Source organism: Apis laboriosa, unplaced genomic scaffold (assembly GCF_014066325.1).
Source record: "Apis laboriosa isolate Shangri-la unplaced genomic scaffold, ASM1406632v1 scaffold42_cov153, whole genome shotgun sequence".
Taxonomy (NCBI): Eukaryota; Metazoa; Arthropoda; class Insecta; order Hymenoptera; family Apidae; genus Apis; species Apis laboriosa.
The window spans coordinates 353,908-377,894 of NW_025223257.1; the positions used below are offsets into that span (position 1 = coordinate 353,908).

General features: G+C 32.4%; 1 protein-coding gene across 2 annotated transcripts; it reads left to right on the forward strand.

Moving 5' to 3' along the window:
* The first annotated feature begins 7,765 nt into the window (after window positions 1-7,765).
* On the forward strand, window positions 7,766-23,963 carry LOC122716203 (unconventional myosin-Va). Of its 2 annotated transcripts, XM_043939076.1 has the most exons (21): window positions 7,766-8,304; window positions 14,841-15,265; window positions 15,381-15,681; window positions 15,752-16,069; window positions 16,161-16,649; window positions 16,724-16,930; window positions 17,012-17,131; window positions 17,257-17,555; window positions 17,660-18,278; window positions 18,379-18,570; window positions 18,654-19,016; window positions 19,100-19,399; window positions 19,474-19,579; window positions 20,096-20,282; window positions 20,627-20,825; window positions 20,899-20,992; window positions 21,126-21,182; window positions 21,431-21,601; window positions 21,671-22,346; window positions 22,411-22,693; window positions 22,778-23,963. In XM_043939076.1, exons 1-21 carry the CDS (start codon window positions 8,278-8,280, stop codon window positions 22,895-22,897), a joined length of 5,553 nt encoding a protein of 1,850 aa, XP_043795011.1. In that variant the 5' UTR covers window positions 7,766-8,277; the 3' UTR covers window positions 22,898-23,963. The 2 variants fall into 2 exon arrangements, with proteins under 2 accessions (XP_043795011.1, XP_043795012.1); XM_043939077.1 differs by lacking the exon at window positions 21,126-21,182.
* Window positions 23,964-23,987: the final 24 nt, after the last annotated feature.

Sequence of the window (23,987 nt, forward strand, 5' to 3'; positions counted from 1 at the left end):
ACGAATTGCAATTATTTTTTTATACGTCCAAGAATCTTCTCGAAAAAGATAAGTAAGGATTTTTTTACCCAGAAGTCTAAACTTCTTTCTAATCCTGTTTCGATTTTCCAAAAATAATTACGATAGATGTAATGAAATAAAAATTATTATCGTATAAGGTCTAACCATAATTTTCTTCGGCGAATTCGCTGTTTTATTGTAAATCGATGCTCGCCACTTTTCCAAATATCGATCGATGTCAATTTTTCATCTTCGTAAGCTTTCCTTACTTTTTCTAATTGATTAGCGTGCAGTATCAATTGGAAAAATGCCATAATTTTTTTTATGATTTAATAAATCACGCTATAATTGAAATTATTTTTTCGTCAATGTCAATTAAATTTATGGTTAATGATTAATATTTATCGTTTATGAAAGTATAATTTTATTTCTTTCTCTTTTTTATTCGATAAAATATACACTATATATATCGTCTTATTGTTATCTTCAATTTTACTGATCAATATTCATTTTCAGATTATTGTATTTTTATCATATTTATCTACCATATTTATATCAACTAAATCTTAATTAAATGTCTAAAAAAATTTATTTGTTATGCCCTCTATGTTTTAGTCACGATAAAATTAAGAATCGTATGCAATCTGGCCATTATAAAAATTATCCTTTACCCTAGTCTTTGTTAATTTTTAATAAATTTTATTATAATAAAAATCAACAAAAATTTTTCAATTATTATTATTATTCATGTTTTAAAAAATGAAACTGCACACAATGCGATAATATTTTTTAAAATTTAATATATCGAGAAAACGGTTTTTCTATATTGTAAAAAACACCGAATATTGTTTATGGTCGTATCGAGATATCGTAGTTTCAACAAAATTTGGAATAACGTGCGTATTTCAATATAACGCGTAAATTAAAGTGGAAAGGGAACCAAGCGTGCCGCACGGCGTAAAGTCATTCGGTTATCGAACTTTGTCGAGGCAAGACGTATCACCTTTATTATGGCGCGTAACCTCAATTGCGTGTTTTTTAATGTTTTTATCGATATTCTATTACAGTTTATATACTTCTATTAATTTTCTTTCGTCGATACGCTTTTATTTAATTACTTTCACATTATTATAATTTTTTACATTAAATATCATCAAAAATCTCTTTGTTTTTTCCTTCTATTTTATTGTTGAGGTTACTTATAGCTCGTGATACAAGATTTCGAGATAGAATTTAAGTTTAATTCTTGTTACATTTTGATATAATTGATTTTAATTTGATATTGATTATATTATATTTATTATATTTATTTTAATTGAATCTTATGTTTGATTTTTACAGATTATTCGTTGAATTCAGGAATGATTTTGCAACAACAGAGATTCGTGGGTATATGATGATTCAATTTACTTTTTTATGCGGATATGGTAACATTTTTTTATTTAATATTAATAATAATTCATAATACGATATATCTAAAGAAACAATAATTCTATGTAATTTATTGAAAATACTGAGATGAAAAAATTAACAAGTTATCCATATAATTGATATCATTTTTAAATTTTTTTGAATTCAGATTCTAAATTTTTATTTTATTGTATTTTAAGCGAATTTTTTACTATAATAATTTTTATTATTTTCAAGTGATTTTTAAGTGATTATTCAGATATGTTTCGAATATCAAATATCAGTTTTTGTATTGTACATTATTTTATTTTATTTTTAATTTCAATAAATTGTTAAGTATCGCGTAAGTAAATTTTTTCAAGTATTTATAAATCGTGATAAAGTTTGATTGTCATAACGAATATATATTATAATATATATATATTTATATTTTTAGTTAGTAGTTTAGTAGAATATATATTTATAGTTTTATAATTCTTGAAAATTTATTGCATTAAATAATAAATATTTGGCAATATGAATAAATACATTTCAATTCACAAATAATATTTTAAATACATGCAATTCATTTTTTAAATAGTAATTATAACATTCCTTTATCAATGGAAAATAAACAATAATTGGAAGTTTTAGCGAAACAACAATATTTTTTTTTAATTAATAATTCAAAGACAAAGAAAATAATAATATAAAAATATAAAAAAAACATGAAAATATTTTATTTCTTTTTCGTATTCCATCTCTCCCCGGTAAATGATCTTTAAATTTCAGAGAATATTTGTGATCGCGCGCAATGCGATCGTTAGAGCCAGTGTTTATTGCGTAATAGTATTTTTAATATTTTTTAGAGCACAATAACTCTAACATTAAATTTGATTATAACAATTATATGCGAAAGTAGAGTCAGTGTTTGTTCGCCGATTATGCAATATGAACGGACGCGATAATAGCTTTTTATTTTTTTATTTTTATATTTCTTCTTTTTGCAAATATTCGTTTTCGGTATAAGGTAGAGTCAGTGTCAACAGTATAAGGCGATCATCCATCACGCGAAGAGGTAATTATCTTTGTATAATTTTTCACTTTGTTTTAATTATTTTTTTTTTAATTATTAACTTTCCACTTTGTTTTATTCTTCGTATTTCGCTTTAATTATTAATTAAAAAGTAAAGGAAATTTATATTGAATTATCAATATGAAAAATTTAAATTTCATTTTCATGCTTTGTTACAGATTTCTTCTAGCCTTGACATCCTCCCACGAGTTCCTCTGGTCCAAAGCAGCATACGTCGCATCTAATGGTGAGTCGCATGCATTTATGTTCCTCTGGTCACTCAATCATGTCGTAGGATGAAAGGTCCGAATCGACACGGGTGACTGGTTGTATACGTAGATTTTTGCACGAGCACAGTGAACACGGGTATTTATTATACTCGTGAATAGTAACATATCTTTTTCTGTGTTTTATTTATTAGTTCAGGATAGGGTCTTCTTGCACGTCGTGTTTTTAAATATTAATATATGTTATGATTAATTTTGATATTTGATATATAACATGATTAATGACAACAATAAACTAATAATATTTATTAAGAACAATATAATGTTGATAATTAATTTGAATTATCATGAATTAAAATTATGTATATGTTTACTAAAGTTATTTATAAAATCGAAATATATTCAATACGGATATTTGCAACATTCATAAATAAATGTCTTTAAATAAAATAAAATGAGGAGATAATTTCGATTAAGTGTTTCTTAGCAGAGAAATCGGATACCCTCCTACTTCGTTGCTGCAAAAATTAGAATTTATAAAATGATAATGATACGATACGTTTAATCTATGATTATAATTATAAATAAACATGTTATATTAATATAACTTGAGATATGAAAATATTAAAATTTAATTCGTTTCGTGAAAGATTTGTTCAATTTCATGTGCAAGAAGAATGCTTCGCGACAGGTAGATTTCAGACTCAAAGCAACAAGTTTTTTAACATTGCCTTAATAATTTCGAAAATTTGCATTGATGAAGAAATCGCCTGAGGGTTTTCTATTAATATTTGACTTAGAGTTATTTGCTTTCGTTAAATTCAATCATTTCAATTTTTTTAATCTTTTGATATTAAATTTTCATTAATTTATCAAATAAATTAGTAGTATTATAAAATTTGAATTATTAAAATTTGTGATAAAATAATATACAAATACAAAGAATTTTATGCAAAGAATTTTAACCCGTTAGATAAACAAACAGTACTAATATATCTTTTTAGCTCAGGATTTTCAGATTTAACCCTTTCCGTGTCTATTGCCAGGATCTCACTCACGTGCCCAGGTGCTACTTGGATGAGAGAAAGGCGATGGGCATGATGATCATAGTTCATAAGCTAATGAACAATTTCTCAGCGACTGACGATGCGTTAGTGTATCGTGCACGATGTATTTTCCACATTATGTGTGTGTGTGTGATTAGGCTGTGGAATTGCGTCGTTTCAAAACTACCAATCCAATCCACTTGAGATGATTAAAATATTCATAATTATTAATTAACATTCACAATTTAAATAAAATAATATTATTTCCGCTATTAAATTGCGGATTACAAACGATAGTGTTATCAATTCTGCTATTAAGTTATAGTAGAAATAATAACAATAATAACAATAATAATAATAATAATAATAATAATAATAATCATATAATCCATTAACCTAATTTCTTTAAAAGATATACATATTCTTTCAATATTCACGATTACAATTAATAATAGACACGAACCTTTTGTCTGTTACGCAATGGTCGCTAGCCATCGTCAGTCGATTTCAGGAAAATGGTACGTACAGTTAGAGTATGAGAGAGAAGTATGCCAAGCTCGGGTGTCGGAGGCGTCCCGGGACGTTTTCCCTAGTGTAGGCTTTTGCGCCCGGGTGTTATGCGTGAGAATCGTGGAGAGAGTGTGTTGGTGTGCGTGTTTTGCCATTTTTTTAAATATAGGGTTAGGTAGGATAGGTAGTATACTTCTGGTGTGCCTCTGTTAATTGCAAGTAGGTAGGGCCGGGCAGATTGTCACAGTCTCCGATCGGGTAGGCGCGTTTTCGCGTGACAATCTGTTTCAGGAAATTTAATTTGAAAAGACGAAAGTGGAGTCTCTCTGGCTTTGCCCGTTCGACTTTTCGAATTTTCGCGGTCGCGGTCGCGAAATGGTCTCGAAACGAACGTTGCGCTCGAGATTCTGTGCATGTACGGAGAACGATCGTTGCGATCGTTGGTCGTTTCATGTGCGTTTAGCTTCCGCGATTTAGTCCTTTTTTTTCCTCTTTTTTTCTTTGGTTTGCGACTAGTGAATTTCGAGCCTAGATTTTAAGTTTCAGCGGGCATTGCGCCCGAAGGAGGAAGACCGAAGAGGCCCGACAAACTGTCACGAAGAGGGCTGCAACGAATGGTTTCTCATTTTTTGGATCTTTTTTTGGTCCAAAGGATGGGAAGTCATTGTTACTATTATGTCACTGTGCTCGTTTTAGTAGTATGTAGTAATTGTTGTTGTGCTGTCTGGCCGATTTGCATGCCGGCCCATCATTCAGATCCAATCATCGTGGGCATCGCGATTTTTTTATTAGTGTTGCGATTGATTAATAACGGGTTGAATTAGTGTTGCGTTAAAATGAGAATCGCGTTTGCATTAGTGTTGCGAATTATAAAATATCACGGTTTTTTTTTGTTACAAATTATTATATAGTTTTTTTATAAAGTATCTAATAATAAAATTTATATCTTTTGCGATTAAATTCATTATTTTTAATTAACTATTAAATAAGTAACTTTCTTTAATCAGAAATAATAATTTCGATTGATAATTCGTTTTAAAAAGTAGTGTTGCGTTGATAAATAATCGCGTTTATTGAAGTAGTGTTGCGAATATTGAATGCCCAAATTTCTTCCACTTGGATTGTGGAAGTATTCATATTCCTGTTCGTTCCTGAATCATCTTGAGTGGCTAAAAAAGCTACTCGGGTGATTATACGAGTTCAAAAATGTGGAAACACCCGACCGATTTACATGTCGGTCCATTATGAGTAAGTTACAATTTTAAAAAATTATAATTTTATTTTTTTATGTATTTATAAATTGTTGTTTTTTTGTTTCTTAAAATAAATTAAATTTGTTTTATATATATATTTTATTTTATATATTTTGATTTTTCATCTCAGTATTTAAAATAAATAGTTACAATTTTTTAATTTAAATCCAAATTCAAATTTTTATATTAAAAAAAATAATAAAATAATAGAATTTCAAGTCTAAATTTTGTTTAAATACTAATCCAATATAGAAGTTTGTTACAGGTTTATTAATTTTTAGAAGGTATTTATTATATGGGTACATCTATTTTATAGCATTTTATAAAGATATATATAAATGTCATAGGATTAATAAAGAAATGATATGAATAGAAGAAAAGAAGTAAAATATTTGCTAAAAATTAATTATATGTATGCTGTAGAATTTGATTTATTCTTTTGTAGTTTAATTTTGTTTCAGGAATCATTATTAAATTAACAGAAGAAGATTCATTTTTCATATAATATCCCATCCCTTTTTTCTTATCAGGTTTTTTTTTTACATAGATATAATAATAAATATAATCAAATGAATTGGAAGAATGAAATCAATGGAAAAAGAGTCCATACGTACAGTCCATACAGAATATCTTTTTCCTTTTTTTTTATCAAATTTAGATTCTTTAGTTAAACAGATTGTGTAAATAAATCATTGATATATTCTTATATGTGTAGATAGGGCTGAAAAATCTGTAATCTTTAATTGGTATGATATTTATAATATTGATGTATATATATATTGATATAATAATTTTGATGTATATTTAAAAGTGTATATAATAAAATCTTTTAAATTTTTATTGGGCAAATTTTGTAAATATGTTATGTAATATATTGTATGTAAATTGTTTTAAGTTATTTGTTTCAGAAATTTTTATAAAATCAGCAAAAAGGTGTAAGTATTTCAAAGTATATCAAAAATATGATAAAGGTAATATATATTCATTCCCTGCAATATCCCCTTTCTTTATTCCCTTCATGTTATAGATATTTATGAAAAGAGTTTTAATAAGAAGAGATTAATAGATTAAGTTAAATTTATAATTGGGGAGGGTAGTTATAAGTTAAATTAAGTTCATAGTTATAAGTGAAATTAAAATAAAGAATATTTTTAAGTTGCTTTGTAGTTTGCTTTGTAGTGTATGCATGTTTAAGTTTCATGTAGTTTTGTAATGCATGTTAATTAAAAGTAGTTAGCATTTATGTAGATAAAGTAATATGCTTTGTGGGATGCTTTAGCTTATGCAATTATTTTATAATTTAATTTAAAATTTATTTTCAGATTTAGCTTCTCGCGTCGGTTTTCCTTAAAAACTCCTTTTGTTATTTATTTTGCACAATGATCAAAGAATTGAACATTTTGCAAATGTATACCAAAAGGAGAATTCATTTGAAAATAAATAAATTTTTTCGTAAAAGGAGGGTGGATGGGACGTGGATAGGGATAGGTCTCCAATTCGCAGCAACCTCCTCGAGGTGAGACCTGGGCAATCATTATTATTTGATATACAATTCATAATCATATCATTGTATAGTTATATTATTATAAATTATATACCAAATAATATGAGCTGATTGGCTGCGAACGTGTAATTTTAAATTAATAATATCTTCATCAATTTGTTTTTCTTCGAATATATAAGTAGAAAATTTTATTTTATAGTATTTGGATAATTTAGGATATAAATTTATGATATTTTTATAAAATATTTGGAATAAAATTTTTACAATTTATTTTTATGCTACATTTTTAAATACGAATATTGATAAACAAGCGTTAAAGATATTTTTCAAAAACAAAAATGAAAATATTATTAATGATTTTTTATCTTATACAATACCGATAACTTATCGAAGGAGTTAATTAATAAATGTTTATAACTAATAAAAATCGTTAAAATAAATATTTTAATATTTTTTTTTTAATTTTAATTTCATTAAAGCATTCGCTTTAAAATTTATTTCTAAATGATACGACTTTGTAATAAAAAATAAATAAATTTTATATGTTTGCATTTCTATAAAAATATAATACATAATTTACCGATATGAGATAAAAAATCCGGCATCAGGTTTCTCGATTTGTCTGCGAGATGGCGTTAAAATCGAATATCGATCGTTGAAGAGAGATGTCAAAAGATATGTGAAAAACAAGGAAAGAAAAGGTTACTCGGCTGGAGAGCCGAAGGATAGTTGTCGTGCAAGGTGACGTAGAGGGGCGCCGAATCTAAACCCGATAACGAACCAGCTGGTGGCAGTGCCGTCGTGCGACGTTTACGTGGAAGTACGGCCTTCGCGAAAATTCGTTTTCTATTGGTCCATTATCGATGATTTGTACTGAAAAATTTAAAAAACGATAGGGACAATATCGTAGAATTGGAAACAGTGTTAAAACAGTGTTCACGAGTCTCGTTATTGTATCGGTGATACGTCGATTTTCGTTAGGATTGCTGAACGAAACCAAGCCAAAGGAAGAGAGGAGCAGAGAATAAGAAGGAAAAAATAAAAACAGAAACATGCCGTGACCGCACCTCAGGTGACATCAAAATGTATCGTACAGTCGAAGGAAAATCACTGTGCTTATAGTGCGCGTATAACTTTTAATTGGACGACAAATGTCGTAGGTATTCTTATCTGTGCTAAGTGTGCGTGTGTGAGTGAAATCGTGTGTGCCTGTGGGTGCTGCTCTTCTCGCTTGTACCTGACCTGACCCAGGTGAGCACCTGGACCAACAACGATGACTACGAGGGAGTTATACGTGAAGGTACGAACCAGTTTAGACCATCGCAGGTATTTACTCCGATCCAGTTCTGCGATGGCAACTAGTTTAGTAACATTGCGACCAGTTTGCCTGTTGACATTTCGAATTGCCATTTCGTGAAATTTCTTTTAAAAAGTTAGAAGTGAAGGGTTTCTTCCATTGAACAACGCAAGAAATATTATTTTACTTTGGATTTGCGTATCGTAAGTATCGTAAGTTAGATTTATTCTTTTAAAAAATGAGAATTTGTTACGTCATTGTCGAATTATAGAAAAAACTTTAATCTCAAATGTAGTTTGAAGATGTTCATTACTAATATATAATTTTGTATTGTGCAGAGTTCATCCTGATATTTGCATATTCTTTTTGAAATTCCGAGAGAAAGAATTTGCTGTCGTCAAACAAAGAAACAGAGTTTCTTGGATAAATACGTGTAGTAGAGTTTGTATAAACATATGTGAAATTCTTCCTTGGAGTTATCAAGGTTTTAAAAGAAGCAAATACTTCCATTCTTTTTTTTTTTTTTTTTATTCAAATTACAGTATTGATTCTTGTTTTCGAATAAACAGCTGACACGAGTAAATTGGTCATGATTTTCGACTTGTTTATTACATTATTATATTTCTGTTCAAATTTATATGAATTTACGTACGCGCAATATCGATTTTTACGTTCAGAAAACTTTAAAGCACATCGTTTAAATTTTGAAACGAAGGATTTTAGATTTATTTTTGAAAATTGGAGATAACTTTCTTTTTTTCCAACGCTGATGCACAATGTACAAAATTAATTATTTGAGAAAATTATAGGATAGACAATATATCAATTAATTCAAAGATAGTATACATCATTGATTCGAACGAAGGTGTCTTTCCCAAACTATGCTTGGCCACTTTCACAGAAGATATTCATTTCTTTGGATTTTTACACTAGCGTCTTCAAGTCTTTGACTATACTTTCATGTTTACAAGAAGAGGTGAAAATCCTCTGCTATTTTAAATCACATGTCAGTTGTAATTCTGACTCATAACGGAAAGCAATCAGAGAATACAGGGGACGAACATGTTTAAAATCCAAACGTACTTCTTTTCAAAACAAAAATCAATAATTGTCGTGCGGATGGTTGGAGGCTCAAGACCTAAATTTCACTTTAAAACCAGGTGCTGCGATCGCAAGTAGGTTGACGACCATGATAACAATTATTGTGTATAAATGAAGTGTTTCTTGACAATGACACTTATTGCGTCAAAGCATTCGATATCTCTAAACATGAAATACCGAACGTATCTAAGGTTAATCTATTAAAATTACGATTCGCTGATATCGAATCATTGATATTGGAAACAAGATTTTCACGAGGTTGAAATATAATTTCGTAATTATAATTATAATCTTCCAAATATAATCTGAAAACGGAATCATTATGAAAAGAAAAAAGTGAAGATTAAGATGCGATGCGTCAACTCGGTTGATAATATTCTTCGAAAATATCATCGTATTGTGAGAACATTGCGTGGAAAATGCACAAATGTAAAAGGAATATTGCGAGAATATACCTTGTCGACGAAAAGGAGAGTTTAATCCAACTCGAACCTGCCCCTTTAAGGTCGTACCGTGGCTCTCCATCTTGGCTGATTTATTGCCTTGGTCAAGTGAACTACGAGGGTTGTCCGAGGTCGTATATCGCAATTTTTGTCGTTTTTCCAACGATATTGCCTCTTTAATGATACTATTTACTAAAAGTGGAATAAAATATATCCGTAATGGTTAACGGGTATTACATCTGTATAGTTATTTCTAAAAGTCAGGGACAGCTATCGCTTGCACGCTTGTATTGATTTAGTCATCCTTTACGAATTTCACGAATTTCGATTGGGAATCGAAAGATACGAAATCGTACACGAGCGCAATTTTTTTTTTTTTTTTTCTTAACGTTCTGCTATGATAATTCTTTTCAATAATCGCTTATATAATATAAATCGCGCAATAAAAACATTTTACGAACCAGTTTCGAAACATATAGAGCCCGTGTACGTGACAGGCGAACCCGTAATAAAATAGAACGTCGTCCAGATATTATTCTAGCCGGTTTCGAGGCACAAGGAAATAACGAAATTACATTATGCAATGGGTTGAAACACGAACCGTAGCCCCGATCGCGCCTTTACATTTAAAGGTAAGCTAACCCCATTCGAAACTGTTGCTCGCACGATCAGTTCGAAGAACGTGATCGCTAGACTTCGCTTACGAGCAAGCTGTTCCCTTTCTCTCGGGACACAGAAAAGCAAACGCGTCTTGGAATAGGTCGTTCTCCTCGCTTCTTCTCGTGCCCCGTCACGAGGAAACGGCGGGGGTTACTCGTCGTAAATTCCATTTGAGCGTTTGAGATTTTATCCTGAAAGGTCAAGGAGGATTTCTTTCGAGATTCGTCGTCGTCGTCGTCGTCGTCAATCGCGACGATTGCCAACGAGTTATTCCGGATGTTACGATTGCAAGGGAATATTTTCCACTATCGTTTCTTCACACGCGCTTCTCCTCCTCCCCTCCTCCCCACATCGACGAATCCATTCTTCGGATTTCAAAAAATGCCACGTGACGTTGCTGTTTCGATTTTAATGAACTTTAATTCGAGGACAGACGATCTCGACACGCGGTAATTTAATCGCGGTTGGTTCAAACGCGATGTTACGATTGTCCTTTGTGCAGTCTCCGTAAAAGGGAAAAAAAAAAAAAGAAAAAAAAAAAAGAAAGAAAGGAAAGGAAGATTCCTCGTAGCAATCTCCCACGAAGGCATCTCTCGTTTCGCGATCTTGCTCAATGAGGATGAAAGTATGCATAAGCTCGTTGTTCTCACGCTTGTAAACTTAGCTCGACGGAAACCTTCATTCATCTGGATTTACATCCATAGCAACTCCACTTTTTCCTTCATAATTGATTTTGTTAACGACACGTGTGGAGTGGATGCATTTGAAAAATAACTGGACGACGGATAATGGATATAAATTTTGTGTTAGTCGATCGAAAGGGAAACTACTGGGATGCACATGTGACACGATGGGGATGTCAATTTGAACGTGTGCACGTGGTAAGAAATATACGTGGGCGGGAAACTTGACCCGGTTATTCTCAATAACGGAGAACCCGGCACCTTTCTCAGGAGCTATACGACGATCGATCTTGCAACGACAAACACGACGCGACGTCAAGCGGTTTCCAAGTGTAGCATGATGCTCTAAATGCACTTTAAATTCACTGCTCGAACCGTAATAACGTTAAGCCTTGGCAACAAGAATCATGGCCAAAAGATTTTTGGCCCCAAATCTTTTTTCCCTTTTTCCATTTTATTTTTATTTTGTTGTCCGCTCGAAAATCGTTTATTCGTTATTGACGTTAAATTGAAAAGTTAGATGGATAATAAAAGATTGAAAAAATAATGTTTGATATTTGCATTTGTATCTTTTTTAAGATGAAATTTACTACTTTTCACGGAATTCGATGAAATGTTAAAGTTCATTTTCGTTTTATACACATGGCACAGATAGTTAAAGGGCAAGCATCGGCAAATGTTATATTAAAAATGATGGAAAAGTAGTCGCACGAAGCATGTCGAACAAACGAACGTGCGATCATAAATTATGTTGGGAACCAAGGCTGGAGGGAATACGACGCGTTGTAATTTCAAGCATATATGCATTACCAACGCATGTTTATACCAATTGTGTTACTTTATTACGTTACGGTCTTAATTTCAAGAGAAAGGTTTCCGCCGTGTCCTTAGCTTTCATTTTGATCAATAAACGAACAAAACAATTCGAGATGCGCGTGCAACAGATTCTTTCACGTTTTCAATTCGATGAATTCCCTTCCCATGATCGTTATATCTGTTTGTATAATATTTTGTGGGAGTAGTCGCGAAATGATTCATTCTGGAGTGGTTTCGCCGTGATAGATAAGATTATGGGCTTTTATCTTCCGTTTTCTTCATTTACATGAATATTATAAATTCGATATATTGAAATAGTAGTCGGTGTGAAATTTTTCATTTTACATAAACTCGAGAAAAAAATAAATAAATAACAATGGAAAATAAATCTTGCAATCATTCTTTGAATCGTTGTTTCGATTAATCACGCTCAAATACGTTTCGTTATTTTTTTAATTCATTGTTAATATGACGAACGATATCAAAGATATTTGTCTTTCTTTTTTTTTTTTTTTTTACGGTATATGATAAAAATTTGCTCGAATATTGAAACGAATCGTAGGTAGGAACGCGACAGAAGCCGTAGATCAGTAGTCGGTTGGCAAAGTTCAGACACAACATGCGAATGACTGCTGTATTTACAGGCGCCGAAGCTTCCCTTATATCTGTGCGATGCTACTACTACCGCACCACTACTCTTTTGTATCTTTTCGTGAATTCTATCGATACATTTTTTGATATAGAAAAAGGAAAAAGAAAGATATTCAATTTAATCAAGATACGAAATATTCATGAATGAAGATTTGCCTATCTAATTACGGAGTTACATAATTTACGGAGAATTGTGCGAGAGAAGTCGAGGTTGAGGGAACACTAATTAATATGGAAAAAAAAGAGAGAGGAAAGCGTATTCTCATCTTCGAGTTTAGCGATTCAACCGCGTGCAGTTCGCTCTTATTTTGTTGTCCACCTTTTCAATTAACAAGCTGCGTGGGAACCCGGCAGGATTTTACTTTTTCTTTTCCCTTTACGCGAGTAAAACATTTCTGAGAGTAATCGTTATTTGGTACGTAACGTAGAAAGTATGGGAATTGTGATACGCTTGAACGAAGTCAACCGAATCGAACGTTTATTCGAAGAGAAAGGATAGAATTTATTTATGGGATTAAAGTGATAGGATCTTTTTGCGAATCATCGGCCGCTCACTCTTCGAAAAGCAAATAGTGGAGTGAATTTCTAAAATATGTATGAATATACGTTGAGATGGCGAAGAGGGTTAATCGGTCAATTTTATCGATCAATATTTTCTTTTTGATAACATCGTCCAACGTTATAAATGCACGTGTTTTCGAGTCTTCTTCGTTTCTGATTTTATTCGTACGTTGCGGATTATAATATTCGTAGGTGTTGGTTTATTCGTCGATTCGAAGATTGGTTTAATGCGGTTAATTCGAAAAAAATTGTGTAATTTAAGATTGCAATGTCAGCAATCGACCTCAACCTAACCTCAAAACGGAAAAATAAAATAATTATATTAAGCGCGATATAGCATTATTGTTAAATTATAGCGCACGTTTTACGGTTCTAAATACGATGATGTTCACAATTTCGAGGTTAATCGTTAATAATTTCATGGAAGAAAAAGTATTCCAATTTGTTGTTGAGAAAGTTGTAATTATTGGCTCGATGATAGTTTTTTGATAGAGATAGCTTACGCTCAAATATTATATTATAAATTATTCTTAATTAAAATATCGATGCAATTTTTAATTTACATTATATTTATATTAAATTTCTAGAATCTTTTTTACCTGTCTCTTTTCTTCAATCATTTTTCAAACAACGTTTTGCATAAATGATTGACACGCTAAGATCTAATTGTTCACGATTACTTTTCATTTTTTTACTATCATAATAATTGATTCAGACTTTATATCACTGTTCTGTGATATAAAACATTTTGTCGTCCTCAATGTACACTTCGAGGTAGCTTTCAATTACAATGATAAAAAAATACAAGGAAGTTCAAGAAGGCAGTGAACTATATACCGTTGCTTAATATTTCTTCAGATCACGTAATCCTTTTTCTGTCTTTACACTTTGTTCGATAACAGTACATTTTGTCTCTCATTTGTATAATCTTGAGACACGTTCGAACCATTATGTTTTTAAAACCGTTACATATATTTCTTCATCTTTTGGAAAGAAAAAAAAATCGTATTCTTTTCTATGCCTCTCGCATCGCCTTTTAAAATATTTCTTTTTCTTTGGAAGACTTTTTTTTACCTATCATAGTAGTTTCATAGTTATTACATTCGCCTCCTCCTCCTTTTTTTTTTTTTTTTTTTCAATATTACGGAAGAGACCGTTCGCGATAAAAGTGTAATGACAGTTCTAACGCGATAACCAATCCCGATTTGGCGCATTCGGCGTCGAAATCGATATGCCATATTACCGACCTCATTTTCATACGTACTGCTCGCGGAAAAGAAAAACGGGTCATCTTTTGAAAAGGAAAGGAAAATTAGACGCTAAGAGTAATTAACTCGCACGAGCTCGTTCGTACGAAAAAGAAAAGGAAAGAAAAAAAAAAAAAAAAAAATTTACCTACTTGGAGCCATATCTCGAGGCGATGCTTCCTTGTTACATTGTAAAAACTTAAATTATGAAACGACGATGATAGTGCAAAGTATTTTTCAAACTTCTATATCGATATTCTATAACGATTTGCGAGGTATCTTTGTTGATAATTACTTGACCTTAATGAGAATGAAAAAAAAAAAAAAAAAAAAAAATGAGTATAATTCAAAGGAGAAAAAAATTGTATGTTCTTCAGGGTGGTAGAGTATGGGTACCACATCCGGAAAAAGTTTGGGAAGGCGCAGTTCTCTTGGAGGATTATAAATTAAATCAACCAAGTTTAAAAGTTCGTACGGACGAGTCGAATCAAACGAAAATCTTGGAAATAAAATCGGATACCGATTTGCCACCGTTAAGGAACCCCGATATACTCATAGGGGAGAACAATTTGACATCGTTGTCGTTCCTTCACGAGCCAGCTGTCCTCTACAATCTTCAGATACGTTTCCAGCGACACTGTATTTACACGTATTGCGGTATCGTTCTGGTCGCTTTCAACCCTTACAATGAACTGCCGATTTACGGGAACGACACGATATGGGCGTACAGGGGGCAGGCGATGGGCGATTTGGAGCCCCACATATTCGCCGTCGCAGAGGAAGCTTACACGAAGTTGGAAAGGTTCGAAGCAAATTTTCCCTTTGAGAATTTTTCGTTGTTGTGAAATATATATATATATATAAAAAGGTGTGATCGTTCAAGATTTCTAAGAGATTTGGATGATAAATTTGCGCAGGGAAGGTCACGATCAATCCATCATCGTTTCTGGAGAATCAGGGGCCGGGAAAACCGTGTCTGCGAAGTATACGATGCGATATTTCGCAACTGTCGGTGGTTCGACGACCGAAACTCAAGTTGAAAAGAAAGTTCTTGCCTCTTTGCCGATCATGGAAGCCATTGGCAATGCGAAGACGACGAGAAACGATAATTCCTCGAGATTCGGCAAGTTCATCGAGATTCAATTTAACAAGTATTATCACATAACCGGGGCCAGTATGAGAACTTATCTGCTCGAAAAGTCAAGAGTCGTGTTTCAGGTATGCCTTATATTAATAACGATCGATATTGGCGAGTGAATGGAATGGTGAAACGTAGATTAATTTGTAGACTCACGAGGAAAGGAATTATCATATATTTTATCAAATGTGTGCGGCCGCTGCGCGGCTTCCACACTTGCACTTAGGCCATCAGAATAAATTTCACTATCTGAATCAAGGAAATAATCCTTTCATCGATGGCGTGGACGATTTGGTGTGTTTCGACGAGACTATAACCGCCCTCACCATGCTTGGATTTTCGTCCAAACAACAGGACGACATGCTTCGTATTTTGGCGGCTATAATACATTTAGGGAACGTAAATATAGGGAATTCTGATAACCAAACGTTGAACAACGAAAACGACACCGAGACCAGTTATATTCACGTAAATATCGATTGCACCATCTCAATGGGCATTCTGACAACTTGTACACCTTATTGTCGTCTTTTTTCGTCCTCTTCTTCTTCTTTTCTAGCCTGCGGACAAACATCTTTTAACGATGTGCGAGCTATTGGGCACCGATGTGAACGCGATGAGGAAATGGCTGTGCCATAGAAAAATCGTGTCTATGAGGGAAGTGTTTTTGAAACCGATGAACGTGGAGCAAGCGATCGGTGCCAGAGACGCATTGGCCAAGCATATTTACGCGGAATTGTTCAACTGGATCGTAACTGGTATCAATAATTCCCTCCAATCGCAGAACAAACCCCAATGTTTCATCGGTGTTCTCGATATTTACGGTTTCGAGACGTTCGAGGTCAATTCGTTCGAACAATTTTGTATAAATTACGCGAACGAGAAGTTGCAACAACAGTTCAATCAACACGTGTTCAAGTTGGAGCAGGAGGAATATTTTAGGGAGGAGATCGAATGGACTTTCATAGACTTCTATGACAATCAACCCTGTATCGATCTTATCGAAACGAAACTGGGCATCCTTGATTTGTTGGACGAAGAGTGCAGGGTAATAATTTCTCTGATCATCCCTCGATATTTAACGATCTTAATCGTCAATTATCATGTACACGTTTCGCGCAGATGCCAAAAGGCTCGGATAATTCGTGGGCGGAGAAACTGTACTCCAAGTGTGGAAAGTCGAAACACTTTGAAAAACCACGATTCGGCACTTCCTCTTTCTTGATTCATCATTTTGCCGATCGCGTGCAATACGAAGCGACTGGTTTTTTAGAGAAAAACAGAGACACCGTTATCGAGGAACAGGTCGACGTACTGCGAAACGGAGATGTACGTAAAATGCATAATGACTTTTACACAGAGAAATTGTTGGAACATGTTTCTACGTACATTTTCTTCCTATTCTTTCAGAATAAGTTATTGAAGAAATTGTTCAGCGACGAGGATCCGAAGCTTGTAGTGCCGAACGTGAGAGTAAAAGTATCCGCTCAAAAACCGGTATTAAGCACGCCTAAGCAAAATAAAAAAACGGTAAGTTTAACGAGGAGGGGGAGAGAGAGAGAGAGAGAGAGAGGGAGAGAATTTCAATTGCAAATCTCTCCCGCGACAAATTTTTAATCAATCAACAATATAAAATTTGTACGAAATTTTTTCAGGTGGGCTCGCAATTCCGTGACTCGTTAAACATGCTGATGTCGACGTTGAACGCGACCACGCCGCATTACGTGCGCTGCATCAAGCCGAACGATTCCAAGGAAGCTTTTGAATACAATCCAGTCCGCGCTGTACAACAATTGCGAGCTTGCGGAGTTCTAGAGACGATTAGAATATCCGCGGCTGGTTTCCCCAGTCAAAGAACGTATAACGAATTCTTTCTCAGATATAGATGCCTGTGCAAATTCAAGGATATACGACGAGACGATCTCAAAGAGACATCCCGTCGTATATTGGGGAGGTTTGTTCCTCGTTATCGTTATCTTCCACCTGCTATTATTTATTCTCTCTCCGTTCGATTTCGATCGAATACAAAAACGAACAAAATGAAATTTCTTCATTCAGGTACATCAAGGACGATGATAAATTTAAATTCGGTAAGACGAAGGTTCTTTTTCGCGCTGGCCAAGTGGCTTATTTAGAAAAATTACGGGCGGAACGACAGCGGGATGCTTGTATCATGATCCAGAAAACGGTACGCGGCCTGATCTGTCGTAGCAGGTACAAGAAGATTCGACGTGCTGTGCTTGGTCTTCAAAGGTATGGAAGGGGTTATATCGCGAGGCAGAAAGCTCAAGCTGTGAGGGAAGAAAGGGCCGCGATAAAAATTCAAGCTCGCGTCAAAGGTTGGTTGAAGAGACGCCGATACCTTCAGATAAAGCGCACAATTCTTGGTATTCAAATATACGGGAGAGGAAAAATAGCGCGACAAAAGTACGAACGGATGAAGGACAATGCAGCCGCAGTTGTGATTCAAAGATTCGCCAGAGGGTATCTTGTAAGAATGGCGTGCAAGAAGAAATTGAGAAATATTATTATCGTCCAGTCTTATGTGCGAAGGTATTTGGCGAAAAAAGTGTTCAAGAGACTGAAGGCTGAAGCGAGAAGCGTGGAACACGTGAAATCTCTCAATAAGGGATTGGAGAAGAAGATCATGACGTTACAGGAAAAGATCACTGAACTTGTATGTTTTAATCATTCCTTATTTAAGAATTTAGATGTACATATATATATCGATGTCTTGATGTTTGAAATGAAATGTTTGGATCTGTTCGTTTTTTTAGACGAAAGAGAATCATGTATTGAAAAATCTTCAAAACGAAATGATAGATTTGAAACACAAACTCGAAGGATTGAAATCCGTAGATGCGGAAAATAAGAAATTAAACGTTATATTGGTAGAGAAAGAAAAAGAATTAGAAAAAATAAAGAATATAGTAAAAGTTGAGAGAGATGAAAAGATGGATATATTACAGGTATTTTGTTGGAAAATGTTTTAGAAAAATTGTATAAAAAAAAAAAATCTAAATTTTTATTTTATTTTATTTTATTTATATAGGACAAAGAGAGAAATGTCCAAGAAAAAGAACAGCAAAATATAGATCTTCAAAATGAGATTGAAAAGTTACGAAAAGAATTGTCGATAGCTACTGAAAAGTTGAAGAACAATCAACGTGGTGTTGAGGAAGATTTGAAGCATCGTTTAGAACAAGAAAAAGATCTTCTCCTGCTGGATCAGGATCAGGATCGTGGCGCTTATCAAAAATTATTGAAGGAATATCACGAATTGGAGCAACATGCAGAAATGTTAGAGCAGAAACTTGCTATGCATGTTCCTGCACATTCTCGTTCTCTTAGTAATGCTTCCAGCAGCAGTGGACAAATTGTATCTACGGAGCTTCCACAAGATGATCAAAACATTGTAAAATTTATTTTTATCATATTTTTATTTCGAGATTTATTTTATTTCCATTTTACGTTTCAATGTTATATTATTTTTCGAAGGATTTGGGTTACGGATCAGTAAGATCGACTGCTTCTTCTTCGGCTCCTTATTCACGATTGGAAACGATCGATTGGAATCAACAAAGATCAGACAGTCCTCCCGATGGAGAAGTTCAAACGAATAAATCACCCTCCGAAACAAATGGACCGACACATGCACCAGTAGATATTGGACTAGTCTTAAAATTGCAACAAAAATTGAAGGACGTTGAAAAAGAGAAAGGAAGATTAATCAGGATGGTGGAAGATTTAGAACGTGATAGTCCTGAAGAAACTTCGAGGATGCAAGATACATTTAGGGTAATTTTATGTGGTTAATAGGTCGCAAGCGCAATAACGATATTGAATGATAAATATTTTTTTGATTTTATTAGCTTCAAGAATTGGAAATGGAAAATGCTCAATTAAAGAAAGATTTAGGTTCGTTGAGAAGAAGTATGACTTCAGCAGGCGTAACAGGAGCACAGCAGAATCTTATGGGTAACTTATTAATTTACATAGCTAAAGAGTTTATCCATTATATGATTTATCGATTATTGTAATTTGCTTTCTTTTTTTCATTTGTGTTTATTTAATCTATCTTTAATGTACAATATTTTTGTCCATTTTATTTTTCTATTGTGGCTTTCTATTTTCCACTGTATTAACCACAAAGCTTGGTTTATATGGTGATGTTTAAATATATTGCATCTTTATAAATTTTGCTTTTGTTTTTCTTGTTATCCATATACTTCATATGCACATCAACGTTAATAAAAAAAAAAAAACAACTCTCACCTTAATAATAAAAGTTCATATTATATTTTACCTCTCTCGATGTTTAATTACTTATAACGTATAAAAGCAATAAAAAATTTATGGAAAAATTTGTTTTCTTTTTGCTCTTTCATTTTATTTATTTACTTATTTATTTTGTTTTTGATCGTATATTATTTTTAAAAATATAAATTAAGTAAAAAAGAAAAAAAGAAATACGATGAATAATTTTTATTTTAGGACAATTCGATGCACTTCAAGAAGAGCTTGAAAGAAGGCGGGAAGAATGCATTCAATTGCGTAGCGTACTGGCGGATAATACACGAAGAATGAAGAGCTTAGGTTCAAATTATGGTCGTGACGTGGACATAATAAATGAAGATGGAGAATTAGTACTCGCCTTTGAAGCGCAGAAAAAAATTAATAGGTAATTTGAGATTTCTTAAATTATCTAATTTTTCTTTTCACGGAAGAAAAGCACCTAATCGTGTTTTGTCGTTTGTGCATGCAATTCAATTTTCAGTAGACTTAAAACAATGGCCTCAAGAGAGTGAGTTGAGCAGATATTTTGCCGTGATTAATCAGCGATCCATTTAGCGATCTTTATACGATTTATAGTCGGAATAAATCAACAAAATTTATTGTTAATGCGTTAAATAATATTTATTGCTAATACATTATTCATTTATTATGATTTAGTGCTAGTTTTTTTCAGTTCTTTTCGATTAAAATTGATGTTTTAAAAATTATTTTTTATATGTCTATTTAAAGGCAATTAGAAGATGAACTTCAAATGAAAGAGAAAGGATGGAGATTACAGAGAGATGAATGGCGAGCAGAAATTGATAGATTGCAAGAAGAAATCGAGAAACAACAGAAATTACTTTCTGTAAATTTGAGTAAATCGCCACAGACTCAGACTGAGGCATACATGCAACACGAAATTGCCAGGCTGACATCTGAAAACTTGGTACATGTTATTTATCAGAAAATAAAACATCGATAAAATGTTTAATAATAATATTAATTAATATTTCATATAGGGATTACAAGAAAAATATGATAAAATGGCCGAAGAATGTAGAAAGTTTAAGAGACGATGCAAAATACTTACAAAACGTTTGAAAGATGCAGGCTGTAAGTATAGATTATTTAACAAGCAAACGAATTTATTTTGTTTTAACACTCTAAAAAAAAGTATTACGTATAATAAGAAATAATTCAATAAAATGTAGTATTAAAATTATGCAATATTTAAATGCTTTCAAAGATGAGGGAGATGATGCTAAGGAACATAAAGATCGCTCTTGTATATTAAGGGGCTCTGGTGAGTGTGTGGTCGAATGTTTCATTTTCATTGAATTTTGCGAACCATAACTCACCCTAGCTCTTATCATTTATACATAAATATTTTAAAAAAAACTCATTGTTCACGATCAAAAATAATTGTTATATATATTTTTTATTTTATCCTTCAATTATTTCAATTTATGCACATTTTCAGTCTTATTTTTGATATTAAACTTTAAATAAATTAATCATTTGAACAATAAACATTTAATATCTGTTTTATAGTACCAGATACTACAGAATCTGTAAATGATTCCACAATAATATCTACTGGCAATGGAACAGCAGATAATGGAAGTAATTTGCCAGTTATTCGAAAGAAAGAGAGAGATTATGAGGGAATGTTCGAGTTCAGAAGAGAAGATATTAACGTAATAATACGTCATCTTGTTATCGGTAAATTCAATTAACTTTTTATATTTTAGATGATACCAACATTTTTCAAACCATTTTCGTTCTTTCTAGATTTGAAACCTAGAGTTGCGGTGACGTTACTTCCTGGTTTGCCAGCCTATATTCTTTTCATGTGTATAAGACATACAGACTGTATAAACGATGATGAAAAAGTGAGATTGCTGTTAACAGGCTATCTCAATGCCGTAAAACGTGTAGTTAAGAAACGTGAAGACTTTGATTCCAGTGTGCTCTGGTTCAGTAATACTTTAAGATTGTTACATAGTATGAAACAATATTCCGGAGACAAACCTTTCCAAATTGAGAATACTCCAAGACAGAATGAACAGTGTCTTAGAAATTTCGATCTAAGCGAATACAGGGTTGTGTTAAGCAATGTAGCGCTCTGGATTTTTAATAATATTATAACGAATCTTAAAGAAAGAATTCAGGCTTTAACTGTGCCCGCTCTTCTCGAACACGAAGCCATATCTGGCTTGAATTCTAATAAACTTGGTAGACCCAGGTCATCTTCTATGGGAGAAGAGCCAGAATCAACCCAACAAAAGCTTAACAAACTTCTTGATGAACTTACTTCAGTGTATAAAACTCTTCAATATCATGGTGTTGATTCTGAGATCGTTGTACAACTTTTCAAACAATTGTTTTATTTCATGTGTGCTAGTGCTCTAAATAATTTGCTTCTGAGGAATGAACTTTGTCACTGGACAAAGGGCATGCAAATAAGGTTTGTAAAAGTTTGCTACATTCATTTAACATAATTACTTTACCATTCTTATTTGATTTTGTAGATATAATTTAAGTCATTTGGAGCAATGGGCAAGAGATCGAAGATTAGAACCAGCATCTGAAGCGCTTCAGCCTATTGTACAAGCAGCACAGCTTTTACAAGCTCGTAAAACAGATGATGACGTAAATTCCGTATGTGAAATGTGCAACAAATTAACTGCGAACCAAATAGTAAAAATTTTAAATTTGTATACACCCGCTGATGATTTTGAAACGCGTGTGCCAGTTTCGTTCATTAAAAAAGTACAGGCTAAATTGAGTGAACGTGGTGAGAACAACGAACAAGTAAGTGTGAATTTTATCTTAAACATTCTCCAATTTATTAACATTACATTAATAGAAAAATAATTGATTGGAAATATTTTTTAGCTGCTAATGGATCTTATGTATTCGTATCCAGTAAGATTTCCATTCAATCCATCAGATATTCGATTAGAAGATATTGAAATACCGGAAGTACTTCATTTACCCATGCTCAAAAAAGTTTAATAGAAAATAGAAATGGAAAAAATTAGAGAGACCCTATTGTGCATATAACTTTTAGTTGAGTAACAACCTAATAAATAATATAGCCTATTTATTAAAAAAAAAAAAAAAAAAAAAAAAAAAAAAAAAAAAAAAAAAGGAAGAAAAAAAGAAACAGATAAGGGCTTACATTACTTTTGTCAAATTAGATAACGCATCGAGAAGGGTCATCGATACATTTTATATATTTTTTTTTACTCATGTAATTTGTATTTTATGAAACATCATTCCTATTCTTCCTTATAAAAATATTAAATTAAAAATTTCGTTGTGACAATTTTCGTTAATATTATATAAAGATTGTACGTCAAGATTTAAAAACGGTGTTGATATAAGGCTCTGCTGGAGCTTGCAATTTATATAACATCTGAATTGGATAAAAATATTAGACGTACGATAAACAAGAATAGTGAGATATACGAATGCAAATATAAACGATGAAACGAAGTGCCGAATTCTGTATTATAAAGTACAGAAACGTTGTTATCAAGATTAAAGATGTTTAAGAAATGTGTTGTTTTTCGGTATTGTTAGTCTATCAAAAGTTATTATGGTAAAATATTGCAACTCCAAGCATGAACTTTATGTATGTAAGAAAAGAAATTTATGGAAGATGTAAAAGTTATTATGTAAAAAAAGAAAGGCAAGATATAAAGTTATGTTGGGATAGATTGTATATTTTGTGATACGAGGAAATCTGCCTAGGAAGTCTATTTCCATAGACTAGAGGCAATATAGAAGAAGGAGAAAAGATAGAGGTATATAATATTGTTATAATATAATTTATAAATGTGCAAACAATTGTATTTTGTGCCATTTTATTAGTAGAACGTAACTAAATTCTGTTTCTTACGTTAATCGATCTGTATTTACGTTTCACAAATATATTCTATGGAATAATTTCTAACGAAATTCCTATAACCCGAATTGTACAGAAAAAAACATCTGTCTACACAATTATACCTTGACTCGATGTGACAAATTTATTTGTTCCTACAATGAAAATAAAAACGAACGTTGATGAAAAACATGATCCTACTATTTAATTAACATA